Raw genomic sequence first — 20964 nt, 5'->3', positions numbered from 1 at the left:
GCCTATATTATAAGGTGGCTAGCTATAATTAAGATGTATAATTTTACTATTTATTATATTAAAGGTTTTAAGAATACCATTATAAACGTACTTTTTAAAAAGCTATTAAGGTTATTAAATAAGGTAAACTATAAATTTAAAGAAGATATTAAGAATTAATATAATACTTTTCTTAATTAATTATCTTAACCTTAATTATTTAATTAAGAATCATTATTGTTTAATAATTATTTTTAGTTAAAAGAATTACTTAAAATTGCTTAATATTTCCGTTATAAAACTTATTTTAAAAACTTAATACTATAGCAGTAATTATTTTTTTATAAAAAGGCTTATTATTTCTTTATTTATAAAGAAACTCTTTAAAAATAACTTAAAAAGGATTTGCTATAATAGCAAGTTATTAATAATTTTAATTAAAAATAGGAAATTATTAAAAATTACTATGCTCCTTTTAAGCATTATAAAAGGGATATTACTTATTTCTAGATTTAAGCTAACGTGGTTTACCAGGAAGTGGCGAATATTAGGAAGTGGCGGATTTTTATAACTTTAGCTAACTTCAGCCAGCCATAGCACTTACCCAGTGCAAAAAGATTTATAAGATTTAGCACCAATTAATGCCAATTGCAATTAAACCCTTATTTTTAATTAATTTCATTAATTTAAAGGCGTTAATATAGTTGCAATGCTAATTTAAATTAATTAACTTTTAATAGGAAATATGCATTTAGCACCATTTAATGCTAATTATACCCTTAAAAAGTCGATTCATTATAAATTATTAATACCTATATATTTACATTAATTAATGCTAACTAAGCTGGATTTGCTATAATATAGTTAAAATTTAATTAAATAAATTCTTTTTTATCTTTTTTATAAATTCTTACATTATATTTAATCTTATTATAATTACCATACTATCTTTTAATTAATCCGCTATAAACCAACTCCTTGGCATTATCACTAATTTTATTAATTAATTGCTTTTCCTTTTATTTTTCTTAAATAAAAACATGGGATTTCTTAATAGTAAATACTCCTTTAAGCTATACTTAAGTTCTTTTGGCCCTTTAGCATTTTATAAGCGTTATATTAGCCTTTTAAAGTATATGAATTTGCTTGCTTATTATAATAAGTAAGTGCATTATTACTTATGCATTCTTTATTAATTAATTAATAACGTTTATAATTAATATAGGGAAGCTTTCTTAATAAGTAGAGATCCTGCTCTTAATAAAACTTAATTGCTAAATAATTTATTAAGTATTTAATAATATTTAAGACTTTTATTTTTAAAGGGAAATAGGAAGGGATTATATAAGAGTTTGCAAGCAAATATTAAGCTTAGAAATTATAAAATTAAGGTCTTAAGGGGAAATTTTAGCTTTTTTAAATATAAACTTAATGTTTTTTATTATAAAAGTCTTATTATAAGCTGCCTTAAATATAAGAAAGAACTTAAACTTAGTAATATAGTTAATAAAGGCTTAAATAAAAAGGTTAATTTAATCACCATATATGCGCTTTAAAGATAAATATAATGCAATATTTAATAGCTAAAGTAAATAAGATAAATGTAGCGATATGCTAATAGTAATAATCTTATTATCCTTGTAATATTAATTAAACTTAGCTAATATATAGCTTTTATAACTATTTATAATTAACATTTAATAATTAGCATTTTTCTTTAGTTTAATATACTTATTAAAATACTGAATTTATTTTAAATTAATCTTATTATTTATTTATTTATTAAAAGTAGGCTTAATAACCTAATTATTTAAAAAACCTAACTTTATTGCTTAGCTAGTAAGGTAATAAGTACCTTAAATAATTATTAATGATAGAATTTATAACTTGCTTATATTAATGCATTTAATAGCAATTACTTATTTTTAATTATTAAGCTAAATTAATTTAGCCTTTTTATATTTATTAATATATATAATAATTATTAATATAGTAATTATGCTTATTATAAAGCCAATCTTATTAAAGTTATAAAGGTTGTTATTAATAATCCAGTATTTAGCTATTATATTGCAAAGTAGTTTAAATTAATTCCTAATAATCTTTAAATTTTTATAAAAGGCCCTTTAATAGTTATAGGGATAATTAAACTTAATTTTAAGGCTAAGTTATTAATTTATAAAGCATTAAGCTTAATACTTATTAATAAGTTTAGCATTTTATAATGCTAGCAAAAGGTTAGCCATATCCTTTATATTAAAAAGTTGCAAAAGAAATCCTTAAATATCTTAATTAATAATGTATTAAATAAGTATTTGCTCTTTAATTTGGTTAAGTTTATGCTTATTAATGCATAATTTCTTTATATAAATATTATTGGTTTATTTTACGGCATAGTGTAGTTTTAGGGATGTTAAAGATGCTAATAGCTTAAATTATAGGCATAAATTTTGCATTATTTTTCTTTAAGTTTTTAATTATTTATATAGCTAAAAAGATTTTATTTTCTTTAAATAAAGAATATATTAATGGTTATTAATTTTTAATGTATTAAATATTTAATTAGGCGGATTAAAGCAAGATTAATATGAAAAACTAGGATGTGATTTATATTAAAATAAGTTCCCCTTATTAAAAGTTAATTATTTTAAACTTAAATGCAACTATATTAATCCCTTTAAATTAATTAAATTAATTAAAAATAAGGTTATTAAAATAGTTAGTATTAATTAATGCTAAATTTAATTAAATTATTTATATTAGGTAGGTGCTATGGCTAGCTAAAGTTAGCTAAAGTTGCAAAAATCCGCCACTTCCTAATATCCGCTACTTCTTAGTAAACCACGTTATATATTATTAAAAAGGAATGTATGCTAATATTAAAAAGGCTATTATTAGCTATCTTTATTATAATAAGTAAAATACCTAAATTTATAATAATGAAATTATTTTAACTATGCTAAATTAATTATTTATTAAAATTTATATTAATATTTAATATTTACCTTTTAATTAAGAATATAATAAGTTAATTAAAGGATAATATAACTTAATAAAATAAGTTAAAGCTATGCCTTTTAAAATAGCTAACTTAAAAAGAATTAAAAAGTTCTTTATTTAAAAATTCCTTCTTAAATAAGGGCTTTTAATAAAGGTAATAATAAATAGGGGATAAGAGAATATAGGTTAATTTACTTAATATTTCTTAATAATTAAAATTAAGAAAATTATAATTTTAACATATAACCCTTATGCTAATAATATTATTAAATATAAATACTTTACCATTATTATTATTATTAAGAAAATGCTTAATAAAGGGATTAAAGGCTAAGTATAAATCTTACCCTATGCCCTTTTTGCTAATTAAACTTTATTTAAGAAATCTTATAAAAAGAATTCTTTTTATCTTTTTTATAGCTTTAAACCAATCATTTTAATTAAGACTATTATTCTTATATAGCGTATTTAAATTTAAACTTTAAATATATTTACTTAAAATGCTTTTAATTCCTAGCTTTAATTACTTCTTAATCTTTTATAAAATATAAAGGCAGTAATTAAATTAATTTTAAACTATAAAAAGAAAGCTATATAATAAGATATATATTATAGTTTCCCTTAATTTATTCCTTTAAAAAAGGATAATTTAATTTTACTTATTAATAAGCAAAGGAAAGCTAATTATTTCTTATTTTAAAAACTAACCTATTATTAGTTTAATCCTTTTATTATTTATAAAATTTATTATAATAACATTTATAAACTTTAAATACTTAATAATATTTACCTTTTAAGCATATTTTCATTAAAATAATTAAAAAGATTTATTAATTATTTTAAGATATAGGAACTTAAACCTTATTTACTTTAGGAAACTAACTTTATAAGTATTATAAATAATAACTCCTTTTTAAATATTTTAATGGATTTTAATTTATTTAACCTTATCTTAAATAACCTTAACTTTAATTATTATTAAGATTAATTAAATATATCTTTATTTACTATTTAAGCATATTAATTATTTATAACCTTAAACTTATTAAATTCTTTAAACTTTAATATTTAAAATGCTGGATTTATAATATGCTTATATATAAAATAAAGGAACTTAAGAAATAAGCCTTTATGGTTTATTAACATTCCTTTGCTTTAATTAAATAACTCTTAATATTTTTAATATAATTAGCTTAGCAATACTTTTAAATCTTAGCTTAGGTATTTATTTAAGGGGGGGGTTTATCTTTTCTTGCATATATATACACACACATTCATTATAATATGGAATTTTTTTTTTTTTTTTTTTTTTTACATGCATTTATTTACCTAATTAAATTTAGCCTTAAGTTTAAATATAAAATATTATATTTTTAAAAAACGCATTGCAAAATTTATTATATACTTATTTATTATTTTTTTACTAAGATTAAAAACTTTCTTTTTTTTTAATAACTTAATTTACTTTTCCCTTTTTTCTTTTATCTTAATTACTATTTATACCTTGCTAAAAGCTTACTTTTATAATTAATATAATGAGAATTTTGCATTATAAAGTTATAATTATTAACCTTAAATAATGCTAATCTCCTTATTTTAAATAATGTTAAAGCTAATTATTCCTTTAAGTTATATTATCTTGCTAATAGTAATTATAAAGCTAGGCATACCTTTAAACTTTACCTACTTAGCTATTATAACCTCTTATACCTCCTTTATATTACTATATTTATTAAAGATATAATTAAATCCCTTAATATAATAAATATAATTAATATAAGCGTTATTATAAAAATTATATAAGGAGCAATAATTAAAGAAGGGAATTATAATAAGGATATTCCCATTTATAATTAAGGAAAAGTTATAATTTATATGCTTTAGGTAATACTTGCAAGGGAAAGTATTTTAATAGTTATAAAAAGCTATAAGTAAAGCTATTTAATAATAATAATTAAAGTAATTATATATTGCTATTATATACTTTTTATAAAGAGCTTTATTACTTTCCTTAATGATAATAATATTTATATAGCTTTTAATTAAATTCTTAATATTATTTAAAAATTATTCTTTTTATAGCTTATTAAGAAATCCATTAAATAATTCCTTAACTACCTTTTTAAAGGTAGGATTAATAAATTGCTAAATAAGGTATTAATTTTATTTAATATTAATAATTTTATATATATAAATACCTTTTATAAAAGTATTATAAAGGATAGTTTTAATAAATTAACTTTTATTAAGGATGCCTTTTAGCTTAAAGGAGGTATAAATGCCCTTAATTAAAACTTGCTTAGCTTATAGGTTATAATAAATAGCTTAAAAAGGGAAAGGGGAATCCTCTTGCATTAAATTCCTTAATTTTAATTAAGGAGGGTTTAATAATAAAAATATTATTATAAAAAGATATTTAAAGATAAGAAAATTATAATATTTTACTTTAATTTTAACTTAACTTAAAAGCTAATTAAAGTTAAGAAAATATTAAAAAAAAAAAGGAAGAAGAAAAAACTTAAGGGAGGAAAGGAAATTTATATATATAAAGTTGCTATAATAAAAAAAAACAGGTAATGCTAATAATAAGCTACCTTATTATTAAAAGAAGTAATTTATTACTTTACTTTTAATTAAGATTAGTTTATTATTAAGAAGAAGTTACTTACCTTTAATTCCTTACTTATAAAGAAATTATTTATCTTTTTGTTATAAAGAAATTTTAATTAAGTAATTTATTTTAATTTATGCTTAATAAACTTATAAATTAAAAGGAGAGTACTTTATAATTAGCTATTATTTAAGAAAAATAGGAAATTATATACCTTTTTACTTTAATTATTAATAAAATAATAAATTAATAGCTTTTAATAATAACTTATATGCCTTCTTATTATTTCTTTTTTTTAATTAATGCAATTATTTAACTTAAGGGTAGTAAGTTATTAGCTTTTATTACTTTAGCTTATATATATTACTATATTTATTTATTTACAGCTAAGCCCTTTTCTTTTCTCTTTCTTCTTCTTTTTCTTCTTACCTTTATATTATTATTAATTAAAGATTAAAGGTTAACTATTATTTAGTTATTTTAATAATAATATGCTTTTAATATATTAATTTTTTCCCTTATTTAATTTTTATTTAGGAATAAGCAATAATTATTTATAAAAGCTGCCTTAAGCTATAATTAAATATTAATTATATTTCTTTTTTATTTCCAACCTTTTTTATTTTAATTACTTATATAATAATTCTTAAAAGTATAAAGCTTTTTTTATTATTATACTTTCCTTTTTTATTACTTAACTTTTATTACTTACTTTTTACTTTACTACTTATTTTCTTTACCTTCTTTCTTTATAATTAAAAGCTAAGATATCTTTTAATTAAAAAGGTAAAATAAAAAAATACTTTTAATTACTCTTATATTATAAAATACCTTAAGACCTTAATGCCTTAATTTTAATAATTAAGCCTATTAATTTAAGAAAGAATAATTTAATGTTAATAATTTTAAAACTTCCTTACTTTAATAACTTTAAAGATTTATTTAGCAAAGTATTATAATTTTTAAATATTATAAATATTTAAAATTAATAAAACTTTACTTAAGAAGTAAATATTAACTTTTTTAAAAATCCCTTTAAAATAAGAATTATTATAAATAAAGTTTACTTAAATAATATTTAACAATCCTAAACTCTTAATTAGCTATTATTCTTTAATATAAAATAAATAGCATTTAATAATAAGTTTATAAAGATAATGCAAGAATATTTTTTAAGTATTAACCTTTACCTTAAGCTAAGAAAACTAATTAAGTTAATAAATTTAATGAAATAATATTAAGCCTTCCTTATCTTTAATTTCTTTAATATAAAAGGGATACTTTATAAATGCAAAGAATTAAGAACTTAGTATATTATGGCCCTTATAACTTAGCAGCTTTTTAATTTTTAAAATATTATATTTTTGCTTAAAAAACCTTTGCATTATAATTATATCTTACTTAAAAAATATTAATAATATAAATTAATAAAGGATTATAAATTTATTATTATACTTATTTATATACTTAATTATTAAATAATAGCAATTTTTAATAAGATAGAAAATTATTGCTTGCTATAAAATAATCTTATATTAAGAAATAAAAAGAGTAAGATAAATAAGGATGCTAAAGTGCTTATTTATAAATATTTAATGGCTGCCTTAAAAAATAAAATATAAGATTTTAGCAAAGAGTTTGCATTAAGATTAAGATAAATTAATAAAGTGTTTTATAAATGGTATATTACTAAGTTTATTAAAAATTACTTTAAGGAGAATTAAAAAAAAATAATTAAAAGGTATAAAATTAGGCTAAGGCTTTTTTAATTAAAATTATATATTATAAAATACTTAAAGCTATTATTAGCATTATTATTTAAATATTTATTATTTAATTAAAGCTTAATAGAATTAATAAAGCCATTTAAATATTTATATTAATTCCCTTTATTAAGATTAACGGCATAAAAGTAATTAAAGCAAGAAGTAAGCTTTTATTATAAAGGAATATTATTTAGTAATAGCTATTTAAATTGTAATATGCTAAGATTGCTATTAATTATAAAAAGGGCATAAGGGAAATAATACCTTTAATATAAATTAATTTAATAACTTAATTTTAAATATTTAATATATAATAAGGCATAAATTTTTAAATAGCTTAAAATTAGCTAAATATAACTTTAATTAAATAAGCCTTTAGCTTAAGCATTATGCTATAAGATATTTTAAAGCTAGCAAGAAATGCTTACCTTAATATATATAAAAATCTTTCTTACTTGCTTATTTTAATAATAAATATAAATAAAACTTAAAGTATATTAATTAATTTAAAATAATTAAAATAATAATAAAGTTTGCTTAAGGATGATTTAAAAGGCTTATAAGTAAGCTAGCTAAGTAATTAAATATAAGGCATAAATATTAAAAGTAAAAGTGTTATAAAAAGTAAAAGTAAAAGCAGAAGCTTTATAAGAAATAAAAGCAAAAGTTAGCAAAGCTAGCATATTATACTTAATATAATAATTAAAAAAAAGAATAAATTTACTTTTTATTTTATAAAGGTATTTAAATTTTTAATAATTATATTAATGCTAATTATTAAAGTAAACTTTAATAATTAAAAAGATATAATTAATAAATATATTATTAAGTAAATTTTAAAAATATTTAAAGCTTTTATAAAAAAGTAAAAGTTATAATAAAATAAGTAAGTAAGGAATTAAAAATAATAATAATAATTAAGATTAAAGCGAAATAAATTTTAAAATTTATAAGCTTAATTAAAGATAATAAAGTTTTATTTTAACGGTTTTTGTAATACTTATTATAAAGTACTTAAAGAGGGGTATATTAATAAGTATAAGGAATTATATAAGAAATAATATTATATTAAATTTCAGCTAGCTATAAAAAGCTAGCTTTTATGTTTATTTTAAATATTCTTTTAAGAAATTAACTCTTTTCTTTTTATATATATTTAGTGCTTTAATTAAGCTTTTCTTATTTTTAAGAATTTTTAAAATATTTATCTTTTCTCTTTCTTTAATTCCTTTTTATTCCTATCTTCCCTCTTTATCACATTAAAGCTCTTCCTTAAGTTACCCTTAAGAGGGTTTAGCAAAACCTATTCCCTATTGTTTGGGTGGCTTGTTTTCACTATGCAAGTTTATAATATAAATTATAATAATATTTATAGCCCTATAGCACGCTATGATAGTTTAAAACTAATTATTGCCATTACCGCTATAATAAGCTAGTAGCTTTAATAATTTAATATTAAAACGGCATACTTATATAGCTATTTAAAATATAACGTTTATATATAATTACCGCAAGGGTATTAAATATTATTTAATAATTAATAAGTTATTTTAAAACTTCTTAATGCCTTATATAAATTTAAATAATTAAGCTGTAAATAATTTAATACTTTTAAAAAGGAATTAATTAAATATTTAATAAAAATAATATTTAATCCTTATATTTTCATTAAAGATTAAATTATTATTACTATTTATATTAATAATATTCTTATTATTAAGAGTCCCTCTTAAGTTAATAAATTTTATACTAAGCTTATATAATATTTTAAATACAAGGATTTTAATCTTTATAAATACCTACTTAAATTAAAAATTATATAAATTAATAATAAAATTTGCATTTCCCAAAAGGAATATGCTTAACGGATTTTAAAACGCTTTAATATATTTAATTATAATTAAAAATAAACTCCTATGGATTTAAATTCATTTTCATAATAAAAGGAACCTAATAACGTTATAATAAATGCAATAATATATTAATTATTTATTAAATTTATTAATTTTCTTATTATTAAAATAAAACTTAATTTTACGTTTCTATATATAATACTCTTAATATTTAATATAAAACCTATAATTTATTATTTAAGCATTATAAAGGAAGTACTTTAATATATTTAGCATATATTAAACTATACCTTATAATTTTTAAAATAAATATTATTATTTTAATTTATTATACTTAATATATATATTAACGCCTCTTATAATACTAATTTAAATAATTTAAAAGCATTTAATAAATATATATAACTCCTTAATAGCAGCTTAATTACTTAATTATTAAAGCGTTAATTTATTATTATAAAATCCACTTATAAGGCAAAATATATAGCATATTTATTAGCATTATTATATCTTTATTAAATAATTTAAATACTAAAAGATTTAAACATTAAGCACATTAAATATCTACTTATTTTATATATTAATAATTAACTAGCATTAAACCTTGTTTAAAATCATAAAGTTAACGCTTAATTAAAATATATTACTATTTACTATTACTTTATTTATAAAGAAATTAAAGAAATATATAATATTTATTACATTGCATTTAAAGATAATCTCGCTAATATTTACATAAAAGCATTACCTCGCCCTATCCTTAAAAAGGCTTATATAAAATTAAAATTAAGATAAATATAAAATTTATATTATTAAAAGGGCATTTAAATAATTAACTAAAAATAATATAAGTAGAATATATAAATATTAAATAATATTTATATAGTAATCTTAATATAAATTATAGCGGAATATTTAAATTATATTTTTAACTATTAAAACGAAATATTTCTTATTATCATTAAGGCAATGATACTTACGATAAGGGGTGTATTAAAAGGTACGAGGGTTATATGCCCATACGCTAGCGCTAACCTATAAATAGGCTCCTTCTAAGCGTTTAATAGCGGGGAGATTTCTCTCCTTAACAACCACAATTAACTATCATTTGCTTCATTGCTTCATCACTTGCATCTCTATATGTCTGTGACAAGTGTGTTCTAATACCACATACATGGGCAGGATGTGTTGACTCTTCGACAGCCATGCATACCAGCCGTCACGCATGACGCTCTTGCACTTGAACCAGACGTTCAGATCACTAAATCTGCTTACATTTTATCACCCGTCCTTATCTTGAGAGCCAAGTCTGGGGTTATTCCAACCTCTCGCGACGCTGTCATCAAGATAATAGTCGAAACAAGCAGGCCATATCTATACATACAATATTAGACACGGGAGTACTGTGATCCTTTCTCACAAAACCAATGGCACTCCTCATGAGGTATTCACAGATGTGGACTTTTTTTATGAATTAAGTCCATAGGCAAAATGTACAACATGCTACATCCATCGCTTGATGTCCAACAAAACCTCCTATCCCTGCTCCGAACACCGGGTGAACCCCTTTTCAGCCGCGTCCCAGCCGCGTGTCGACTCGGACAGCACCGTAGTGCTTTAAGAAACGGCCCCAAATAGGCCCCATCCTGTTCTTCTCCCTCTCACCTCCATTGCTACCCTCGCCCATAGCAATCGGCCACAGGACCCTTCCTGCTCCATCCTCCCAGCCAAGCGGCCTCTCGCCGCCGTAGGCTTTCTCGTATTCAGGTGCCGCACTCATGTATCCAGGGTCGACCGTGTTCATGCAGACTCTGTACTTCTGCCATGCGGTGGATGCTTCCGTCTCCGTTATCATGTTCAGACCAGCCTTCGACATGTTGGTATGGACGTGTTTGCCTTTCTTGGCCCCGTGCTTAGGGCTAGCTTCGAAAATGCCCTCGCGAGAGGATACATTGACGACGTGGCCAGTGTTTGGCTGCTCAGGGTCGTCATGTTTTCGGTGGCCAATGATCGGCAGGAGCTCTCGGATGAGGATGAGTGGCACAAAAGTGTTGATACTATGCGCGGTTATCACATCCTCGTATGGGATGTCTGACAGTGCCTGCACCCATGAAGACGGCTCTGGTCGTTTGATGATTTCTCCAGTTCCGACCCCTTCCTCTCCCCCGGATTTCTGCCCTAGAGTCAAATCTTCGAGGCCGAACGTTTCTGAAGTCGCCTCTTTTGCAGGAAATGCCCCAGTGGGGCTCTTGGCTTTGGCTTGAATGTTTTCCTCGCGGACGGCATCTTTCAGCACGTTGTTTGGCGACGCACCACGCCAGACCCTTGCTTCATAACTGCCCTCAGCTAGCATAGGCATCACTCTGCCTTTTAGAGCAGTCTCACGCGTGACTGCTGCCTCTTCCGTCTCCACGCTGTCGGTCAATGTCTGCGCAGCATTATTGATGAGGATGTCCAGGCCCCTTCCCCATTCCTTAAGAATGGATCTCGTTTGACCAACCAACGCAAATGCGTCATTGGCAGTGCGAAAGTTAGCTCCCACCACCCTCAGACGACCCATCCAGTCCGCGGAATCCGGCTGTTCCTGATATCGCGCAACTGCGTCCCTGGGATACCTTGTCGAGGCGATGACAGAGGCGCCGCAGTGAAGAAGGCGCAGGACGACATGGAATCCCAAATTCACCCGAGCTCCCGTGACGAGAGCTGTCCTGCCCTCAAGCCTCAGGTTATGAGGCAAGGAGGCGCTAGAGCCTGCGAGGTTGAACTCGCCACAGGGCTCACACATTGCCGAGAAAATCTTGTGCGGCTTGTGGATTCGCAGACGGCAGATGTAGCAGGTCTTCTGCACCCCAGTCTTGGGCTTGTTCAACGCGGTAGCTGCGACGTACTTCTCGGTAGCTTCATCAAGCCCGTCCTGACCAAGCGAAGCGTCACATGCTAAGACATTGCCGTCCTCATGTTCTGCCACCTGTGGTGCTTTCGCGAGATGAAGCTTGAGCTTGTGAACCGCGTCTTCCCAGTAGATCTTCCTGAGTTCCTCGTCCACCATTTCGGGCCATATGTATGAAGCTACTTCACGCGTTCGCGTCGACGAATAGGATGGCATGTATAGCGCGGTCAAGCTGGGGAAGACGGTTCTGATGCACGAATCGTTTTTTGAAATTCCGAAGTCCGCCAAAAGTTGCTTGCCGATAACCTTCGGGTCCTCGGCCTCGATGTATCGGCGGTAGTCAGCGGGCTCCAGCAGAAGCTTGGGAGCATTTCGTCGATAAGGGGCATAGGCCCATCTGACGCACTTCAGAAAAGACTCCAACCGGTCCAGTTCTGCCACGGGGCTTGCGTCGGCGCGTCTGTCCTTGTTGTGTGTGGCGTGGCGTACTTGCATTGTCTTCCTGTCTCGGGCGCATCGAACCTCATCGCCCATCTTCCCGTCATGCCCGTACACGTACCACAAACACTCCACCGCCCGTCTTGCATCATGGAGTAGATATGACGGAAACGGCGAAGACTTGCCCATAGTAAAGAGCTGCAGTGCTTTATCCGTGGGTATCAGGGTTGGATGCGTGAAGCGGAAACGGTACCAATCCATGGCTCTGCTAGTGCTGCGAACTTGGCGACATAGGGGCATTTTAGAACGAACCCGACGGGCGTCGTTTCGTAGACTCTCGCTGATATGCCGCAGATTGTCTCTCGGGGCTGGCTCTTGAGGTCCAAGAGGGACCTTCAGCCAGGCGGGATAATTATCGTAAAGTGCAGCCAGCCGCAGAAGCTGCTCGGACTTGACTTCATTGAGTCTATCAAATGCGCGTATGAAAAATGGTAGGAAGGCCTGAAGCTGCGCTGCGTCCCAAGCCCCGGCGTACCATGTAGTGTTGAGGAGGTATATGTGTGTTTGCCAGAGGAACCATCTTGCAGTAAGGAAGCATCGGGAAGCTCCCCGAGGTTGTGGGCGTCGATCGATGTCAAAACGTCGACCGGAATGGAACGACAAATGCCATCCAAAAGCGCCGTTGTCAGACCCAAAGCACGCCCATCGTGCAGACCAGGGTGCTGACCAGGGATCCGCAAGAGCTGTGCGAAACCCTGCATGAAGGTTTTCTCCAGGTCTCTGACCACTGAAAGACCAAATTCCGACCCACAGGCACGCACAAGCTCACCAGGAGAGAGACTCAGCCTGGAGTGGTTGAGAAAAGCTACTTGCTGGACATTCTGACGGTTCCAGGCCCATGCGAGCTGGCTGAGCGACCTCCAGATGCGCTGCGGCTGGTCGTTGCCGGTATAAAAGACGGTCCTCCAGGACAGACTCTTCTCGATAATGCCCCTCAGCCGCGACTCGGACGGAGTGGCCGAGGGCGTGGTGGCGAGCTGGAGAACACGATGGAGGCTGAGATCCTTGAGAACGGGCTCGACAAGCTCCACAGGCAAGTCGGCCAGCCGGGCCGCAACTCGGACGATTCGCTGAGGAGGGGACGGCGGCAGGTCCATATTCGTGGAATTTGTGGGAAATTGAGCTGGAAAACAGAATCGGTAGGTATAGGTAGTTGGTGTTGTTTGAGGCCAGGGGTCTGCCACTAATATATACTGGCCTGGCTCAGCCTCGTAAGCATGGGTACGAAACTCAGATGTGCCATAGGTGCAAGGAAAGAAGAAATGAAAGCAGCCTGTGAATTATCCACACGGCGCATGCCACGATCGCCTTGAAAGTGGTGGTTGTGGCCCAGCCACTGAACCGTTGTGACGCATGGTCGTTTGCCTGCCTAAACAACCAACGCGCAATTGAGCACCGCCCTCCACTCACCTACGAATCCTTTCCTACAAGCCTTGAGATTCTTGCACGTCAGTAGACAAGTCATTAATTGTTTTCTGGAATCCAGTGCTTCATTCGCATCTTCAACAATAACCCAGGCAGCCGTGTGGAACTCATTAACAAGCCTCGTGATCCCTACAAGAGGGATAAAAACGTGGAGCATCCAATCCATGAATGCGAATGCCTTTCTCATCGTGAAATTGTTCAGCGACCACCTTTTACTTCCCGGTCTGTGGTAAGCCTCTTACTCCCCGTCATCCTCCTAGCGAGTGGTGTTGCAGTCAGTCTTGGCTCGGCCTGACCAACGGTCTATGTGAAATGAACAGAGAAATGGCAAGGCTTGTCTAAGTAATGAAAGGAAATGCAACAATTTGTAGACAGTTGGCCTGAGACCCTCGCCCAATGCGTCCTACGCTCACGCCAGCTCATTTTGGCCGCAGAGGCAAGCTGCCGAAAGCCCTGTCCAGCTGGGCTCCCTGATCGTCCGGCGCAGCCATCTCGCTCAGCCCATCTGGCCCCGCGTGGCCCTGCTGCGCAGCCAGGCTCATCCCTCTCAGCTGGTCACTCGCACTGCCACCGGCAACGTCCCCCGTCATGAGATCCATAGCACCCTCCCCGTTGCCACCGTTGCCACCCGTCCTCTCCGGCTCCAGTAGTCTCGCATCGCTATCCAGCCAGCCGGGAGCGACCCTCCGCTTCTCCGCCAGTTCCCTCGCCTTGATCCTGTCGTCGAGCTCTCGGAGTTCCTGCTCCGCGTCGCCCTGCAGTTTGGTGAGATGTGCCTGCAGGGCCCGACAACTGGCAATGATGTCGTCTGGGTGAGCAGCGTGCCCGGACTGCGAGACGACGTAGCGGGGCTTGTCGCTTGACTCTGGATCGGTGGCGGATGTGACTCCCGTGGCCGAGGGGGGTAGCGTAGATGGCATGGCCTTGTACGTGTAGGGGAGGGTGATGGATGTGGGCAGGTTGGTGAAAGGGGATACTGTCAGAGGCACTTGGGCCAGGAGCGGGTGGGTTCCTGGAATAGATAAGTGAGTGCTAAGACGAGTGAGTGATGAGGCTGTCCACTTACGGTTGTCGTGCATCTTGACGAGCAGTCTCGTTTGGTGTGCTGCTTTGAAACTGGACCGAGAGCAAGAGGGCGGGCGATGACTTGTTATATTTGTGCAAGAGGGACCCGTGATGATGAGGAGACAACGCTATGAGAACCAGATGGATGAGGTGACAAAACAGGGTGATGACATGGGTGTTGAGACGTTGGGTGGTCTGTATCACGGTGGTCACATGCCGATAAGGATCCCGGACACAGCAGCTCCTGGCGGTGCCTGGGACCTGCCTGGGACCTGCGTCTTATCGGAGCTCCCCTCCAAGGCCAAAAAGTTGCCTTGATCGTGACAACACCCAAGCTTCCTCAGGTTGCCCAGTACCCCTCCACCGATCAATTCGAGGCGCGCGAGAAGACCCGAGATGTTGCCCACCACGATTCACGCGTCGCCGTCTCTGAGCGACTTCACGCCCCTCTCAGAGTACCAATCCACGACCCCAGAGACTTTCCACGGCGGAAAGCCCGTCCTCCACTACCACGCGACCGGCGCGAAAGCATGGCTCCCAAAAGACCAACAGAGCACACTGCCCATCTTTCCTGCCGACTCCCCGGTGTCCGAAGGAGATTTGGGTGAGATCATCTCGCAAGATGACGTCGAGCTGTTTGTCAACTCAGAGTAGGTCTGACCTGTTACACCCGGCGTCTGTTACATCGAGTTGCTGACTGCTTTCTAGGACTTTTACCATCTTCAACCGCAAGTCGGGCTCTGGCGTGCAAATACCATTTCCTTCGATAGCGCTACATGCAATGCAACACAAGGCCGAGCCTGCCTCTACCGGAAACGGAACCAGCGAGAGCGAATCGACCAAGGCCCCGTGCATCCTCCTGCAACTGGACCTGTCTGACGGCGGCGCAGACGATGAAACTTTTGACACTGTACAACTCACGATCGTCCCGCCACCCACGTCCACAGACCTATCCTCTGCTGCCCAGGCAGGCTCGAGCCCGAGGTCTGAGCAGGAAAAGCTGTTCGATGCCATAACCGCGTGCCAGAATCTCCATCCCGACCCGGATGAGGACGATGACGAGGAGGACGGAGAGGACTACGCAGACAGGATCATCTTTGAGAGCAATGTGGATGCTAGCGGTGAGGCTATCGAGGGCCTCCCAGGTGCATTCCGGGGGAACGCGAGCGGCGGACTGCCGCCGCCCATGCCGGGCAGCAGCGGGTGGATCACGGCGGAGAATGTCAACGAATACTTTGACGAGGACGGGAACTGGATTGGCGATGGTGGCGAGAACGGGGATGCGGAGGGTGAGGAGTTGGGAGACGGCGCGGGCACGGTCAGGACTCGCGACCATGGTGGCGTCGAGGAGGGCGAGAACAAGCGCCCACGGACAGAGTGATCCGCAGGACTGTTGGTGCGATCATCATCGTTAAAATCCACTTTCCATGCTACAGCTGTCAGAATCCTCTGTGGGAGTCCTTGACGGTCATACAGGGCTCTGGCTGCGACCGAAAGTGTTGTGTCCAGCCCAATGAGAGTGGTCATGCTCCCTTCAGCGGCTTCGGTAAGGCTTCCCAAAACATTCTTGGACCAGGCTGGAGCTAACCGCAATCATTTTCGTCAAGATGTCCTAATCCATTCTCTCACATGTATTTCTGGATGGTACCTGGCTAGTGGCACAGCCCTTGCAGGACCGCAGCCTCTGGACCCGAACACCCGCTTGGGACTCGAGATCAGGACACAATATAACGTGAATACTTATGGTCCAAATGGCTTCATGAAAACAAAGAGCTCTGTGTCCCAAACTCTGCGAACTGTCCTAAACTTCTTCCACCGTGACTGTCTCTCAATGATATTATCAGTGTCCTATTTCACCAGCTGAATACTACAGTTGGCCACGACAATCAAACCATCAAACTATCGTGGCAGAATTACGTGGCTCAGGGCGTAATCAAGGCCGGGTGCCCCATTCTTTGTAGCCTGGCGATGGGTGACCTTTCAGCTGAACTACCCTTGTCAGATGTATCGAAATTGTTGCCATTGAATTGTCTTCATCATTCTCGTGTTCAATGACGGCTATCCAGTATTGTCGACGTAACTCCTAAACACCCTGCCTTGCCCTTGTAATAGAGGGGAAATGAAAAGCATGCAGACGCCAATGAGTCCCAGTCCAACACACCCGCAAACAGTATTCTCAAGGCGCGCAATAAACTCAGACATTATCGCGTTCACCTAATGGCCTTCTTGCGTCGCCCTCTTCCTCGACCCACCTCCCCTTGTCATCTCCAATCTTCCTTCTAAACAAGCCCAAGTCTTTGAGCAGTGCCTGCATATGCTCCTGCATCTCATTGTGTCGTTCCTCGTGGTCATCCGAGTTGTATGCCTCATCTTCGTCGCTGTCCTCGTAGAACGTTTGGTCATCTTCCGGTGCGTTCTCGGCCTCAACTTCACCCTCATCATTCTCCTCATCTTGCTTGCTATCCGGCGTCCCCGGCCGGCTGTTGAGTGTGACGGGTGGGATTGGATTCTTCAGACTGTCCAAGGCAAGTTTCAAATGTAACCTGAGCGCCTCGTTCTCAGTCTGTAGAGACCGGATCTTGGTCTCGTACACCTGTCCCCTCTCTTCCATCATGCGCTGCATGCTGCCGACACGATCCTGGTACTCCTCCAGGCGCTCCTCTTGGTCCTTTGCATTCTTCTCCCTCGACCGACTCTCGGAAACAGAAAGCTGCAGGGCGCGGATCTCCTCCGCCATGGCAGCAATCTGCGCATCTCTCTCTGCACTTGAAATTTGGTCCTGGTTGACCACGGCGCGTGTGCGGATCCGCTTGGCCTGGTCTGCGTACCGCAGAGTGGATAGCGTCTCTTCATAGTCCGAGGGCGCGATACATGCTATCATGGCGGTCTTGGAGTTCCCGCCCAAGGAATCTTTGAGGAGCCATGTGAGAATCGAGTCACGGTAAGGGACAACAGCGTCCTTCCCACGGCCACCCTTGCCGGAACGCTGGGACTTGGGGTCCGCAAGTGCGGCGATGACGCGGCCGAGGGTCGTCAGAGACTTGTTGATATTACTACCTTCACGAAGCCGCTGTCCAGTTGCCTCTGTTGCTTTGGCGCGCTCACTGCCGGCCAGATCGACGAGTCGGATGCGGCTGCTCCGCTCAGTGGTCTCGTCTGTCTCTACGTCGTGGTGGATTTGTTTCAACATAATGGTGAAGACTGCGTGGCTGCGGCTAGATGTGTCGTTCATCTTTGTCGACGCTGTCGTCCGGGAGTTGTCACCCGTCTTCATGTACCGCAGGATCTCGTCAATGCTGCGGACCGGTACCTCTGTCAGATCCTTGACATAGGGGCCCTCTGTTGGTGATTCTCGGATCTTGAGATAATAAGGTGCTTGGTTTGGGATGACAGGAACGAGCAGGTCGCGGACGTGCTCATTGTATACCTCGAAATAAGACACCCGCACATTGTAGCTGATGTTTGGCGTCTCGTTCTGCGCAGCCTCGATACGCTCGAAGAGATCTTGACAGGTCCGGGGGATGAGTCCAGGGTGATCTGGCGAGCCCATCATTGTGTAGCTCTTCCCCGAGCCGGTCTGGCCGTAGGCGAAGATGCAGGTGTGATAGCCTTCGAAGTTGTGGTCCAGGAACTCCTCGCCAAGACTGTTGTAGACATCCTCCTGCGTGGCATAGTGAGGGTCCTTGGTGTCATGGCTCCAGAACGAGCTGTCAAAGGTGAAGGTCTTCTCCTCGGTGATCTTGCGTGTCTTCGTCCGCTGGTTTGCCGGGTCATGATCATTAGGCACGAGCAGAGTTGTGGCCTGGCTGATCGGGTTCATGTCAATTAGGCATTCGGCCCCACGCTCCGTTTCTAAACGTCGTCGCGACGATCATTAGCAACCGATCGGACCCGTGGCACCGCCGAGGTGCAAGATGAGAGGCTGGAATACCTCGAGGCAGGAATGCGCGCACGCGCACGACGACGCGCACGTTTCCACCGTTGTCCATCCTAGCGTGCAGCGGCACTGTGCCATCACGAGAGCGCAGCGACGGCGTGGAAGCCGATGAGCGGATGGTCCGCGGGTCGATGGCGGGGGACGGCATGAGTCGCGGTTCGAAAGAGATCCCGAGCAGTGTCTCCGAGATGTCGTCCACAACTTCACGATATCGCTGCCTTCTTGAGGAATGCATCTGTCTGACAGCGCATTGCGCCTGCCAACGCGCGTGCTGCAAGTCGCTGGTGTTGACACGGATTCCGATTGGGGAAGGTGGGTCGGACCCGTTTCCCTGGCAATTCAATACGTCAGCCACCCTTTTTTTCCCGCCAGCCTCTCAATTCAGTTCCTTATCGACGTCCGATAAGCAGTCAGTCCTTCGCCGAATCTTACTGACAAACAGGCGGGTATGGTTGTGATCGACACTTCAGTGTCCGCCCAGCGATGATTCTTTCCTGCTGTGGCAATGCTCAAATCGGACTATGAGATTTGATGGGTGGAGTTTACCTGAGAATTTACTTTACTACATTGTGGTCGATTACGCTCAAATAGATGACATTAGCAATCTCACGAGCCCGCCGTAGCCTTGCCCTGTCAAATGTAAGTGTGGCATTTTTACTATTACACAAGCTGTACCACCACCGCTTGATAGTGAGCTCGAGTCAATACAAAAGGATGAGAGAAAGGAGTCTACACAAATGTACTGCAGAAAGATCAGGAGGGCACAAGATTACGAAATGAAGCAGTGCTTGTGGCCGACATAGTGGTGTTAATTGAAAACGGCTAACCTATCTACCCGAGAGTGCAAAGTAGCAAGAATTTGTATGCCCAGACTTCTAAGACATATTTTCCTACCGTATCTAGACTTGCCTCAAGATTCCACGGAGACTTGGTAGTCAGCGTCATACTTGGACCTACGATCTTCGTCGCAGAGGATGTACTCGATCTCTCGTAGAAGGATGCACTGATTGTACACAGCGGAGTCTTCGGAGTCTGTATCGAGTAGAAAATCGATCCTTTCATGGACTGTCCTTCGGATTTCATCAATGGATGCCGTTGATGGAAGCCCAAGGACAGCGTAGTAGTCCACAAATTCGGTAAGGGTCGACATGTTGGTTTTGTGTGTAAAAAGTGGAGTATTGAGATAGAATAGTGTTTGATGGATCGGGAGGCTTGAGATGTTGATTTGTAGATGCAAGAATGATTGGCCATTTCTGTCTGAGGCATGGAGTCATTATGTATGTTTTCAAATGTTGCAAGTACTCCACAAGACTTTGTTGAAGCGGCCCCGATTCAACAAATGCCCTTGTGAACAGTGATTGTCTTAGAAGGTATTGTCTGCTTCAGCACAACAATTATCGAAAGAACTTGCGAATTACATACCCACGCTGAACAAAGCCGTTTACTCACTGCCTTGTCTGTACTCTTACGGTCAAGTACGGACTGGCTCGAGTGGCTACCGACCGACTGAATTGTGCAGTCACAATTGCGGATCCACATGTTCTCTTGCTGTTGTGAAAATGTGGTAGCTCATTCGGTTTGACATCTCTCAACAGCATTGATTTCGCAAAATATGCGGGATGTTATGTCTCAAGAGAGGAGGAGTCTATAAGTCCACCATTTCAAATGAAATCTCTACAGGTGCCCATGTCATTTGAATCTGACAGGGCCAAGGAAGGAGGTTGAGGTCTGTCCTTGTACGTTCTCGTGCCATTGAGATCGTAAGCGCCGAAGACAGACAAGTAAGGGTCGATATATGTATGCAACAATCTCCCGTGTTTGCTGGCAGGTAGGCAGGTGGTGATTTTGAAAGGAAGGCTCGACACTCTACCGTTCTGTTCCGTGCTCGCTCGTTGCCGCCGCTTTGGGCCTGGTCAAGTTCCTGAGAAGGCACAGTCTGC

At 36.2% G+C, this 20964-nt stretch overlaps 4 protein-coding genes across 4 annotated transcripts; 1 reads left to right on the top strand and 3 right to left on the bottom strand.

Annotated features, from left to right (window-relative positions):
- Positions 1 to 10779: 10779 nt before the first annotated feature.
- INS49_014431 (uncharacterized protein) lies at positions 10780 to 13694 on the bottom strand (the record flags this gene model as incomplete). The annotated part of the gene is made up of 2 exons (XM_043175122.1): positions 10780 to 12743; positions 13073 to 13694. The coding sequence occupies 2 exons, from the start codon at positions 13692 to 13694 to the stop codon at positions 10780 to 10782; spliced, it is 2586 nt and encodes an 861-aa protein (XP_043020079.1).
- Positions 13695 to 14441: 747 nt separating this feature from the next.
- INS49_014430 (uncharacterized protein) lies at positions 14442 to 15101 on the bottom strand (the record flags this gene model as incomplete). The annotated part of the gene is made up of 2 exons (XM_043175121.1): positions 14442 to 15034; positions 15089 to 15101. The coding sequence occupies 2 exons, from the start codon at positions 15099 to 15101 to the stop codon at positions 14442 to 14444; spliced, it is 606 nt and encodes a 201-aa protein (XP_043020078.1).
- A 382-nt stretch (positions 15102 to 15483) lies between these two features.
- Positions 15484 to 16468, top strand: INS49_014429 (uncharacterized protein; the record flags this gene model as incomplete). Its single annotated transcript, XM_043175120.1, has 2 exons — positions 15484 to 15737; positions 15796 to 16468. The coding sequence occupies 2 exons, from the start codon at positions 15484 to 15486 to the stop codon at positions 16466 to 16468; spliced, it is 927 nt and encodes a 308-aa protein (XP_043020077.1).
- Positions 16469 to 17281: 813 nt separating this feature from the next.
- INS49_014428 (uncharacterized protein) lies at positions 17282 to 19172 on the bottom strand (the record flags this gene model as incomplete). The annotated part of the gene is made up of 2 exons (XM_043175119.1): positions 17282 to 18939; positions 19019 to 19172. The coding sequence occupies 2 exons, from the start codon at positions 19170 to 19172 to the stop codon at positions 17282 to 17284; spliced, it is 1812 nt and encodes a 603-aa protein (XP_043020076.1).
- Positions 19173 to 20964: the final 1792 nt, after the last annotated feature.

This window comes from Diaporthe citri, assembly GCF_014595645.1.
Source record: "Diaporthe citri strain NFHF-8-4 chromosome Unknown scaffold_8, whole genome shotgun sequence".
NCBI classification, from domain to species: Eukaryota; Fungi; Ascomycota; class Sordariomycetes; order Diaporthales; family Diaporthaceae; genus Diaporthe; species Diaporthe citri.
This window is presented reverse-complemented; position numbering and strand designations above follow the sequence as displayed.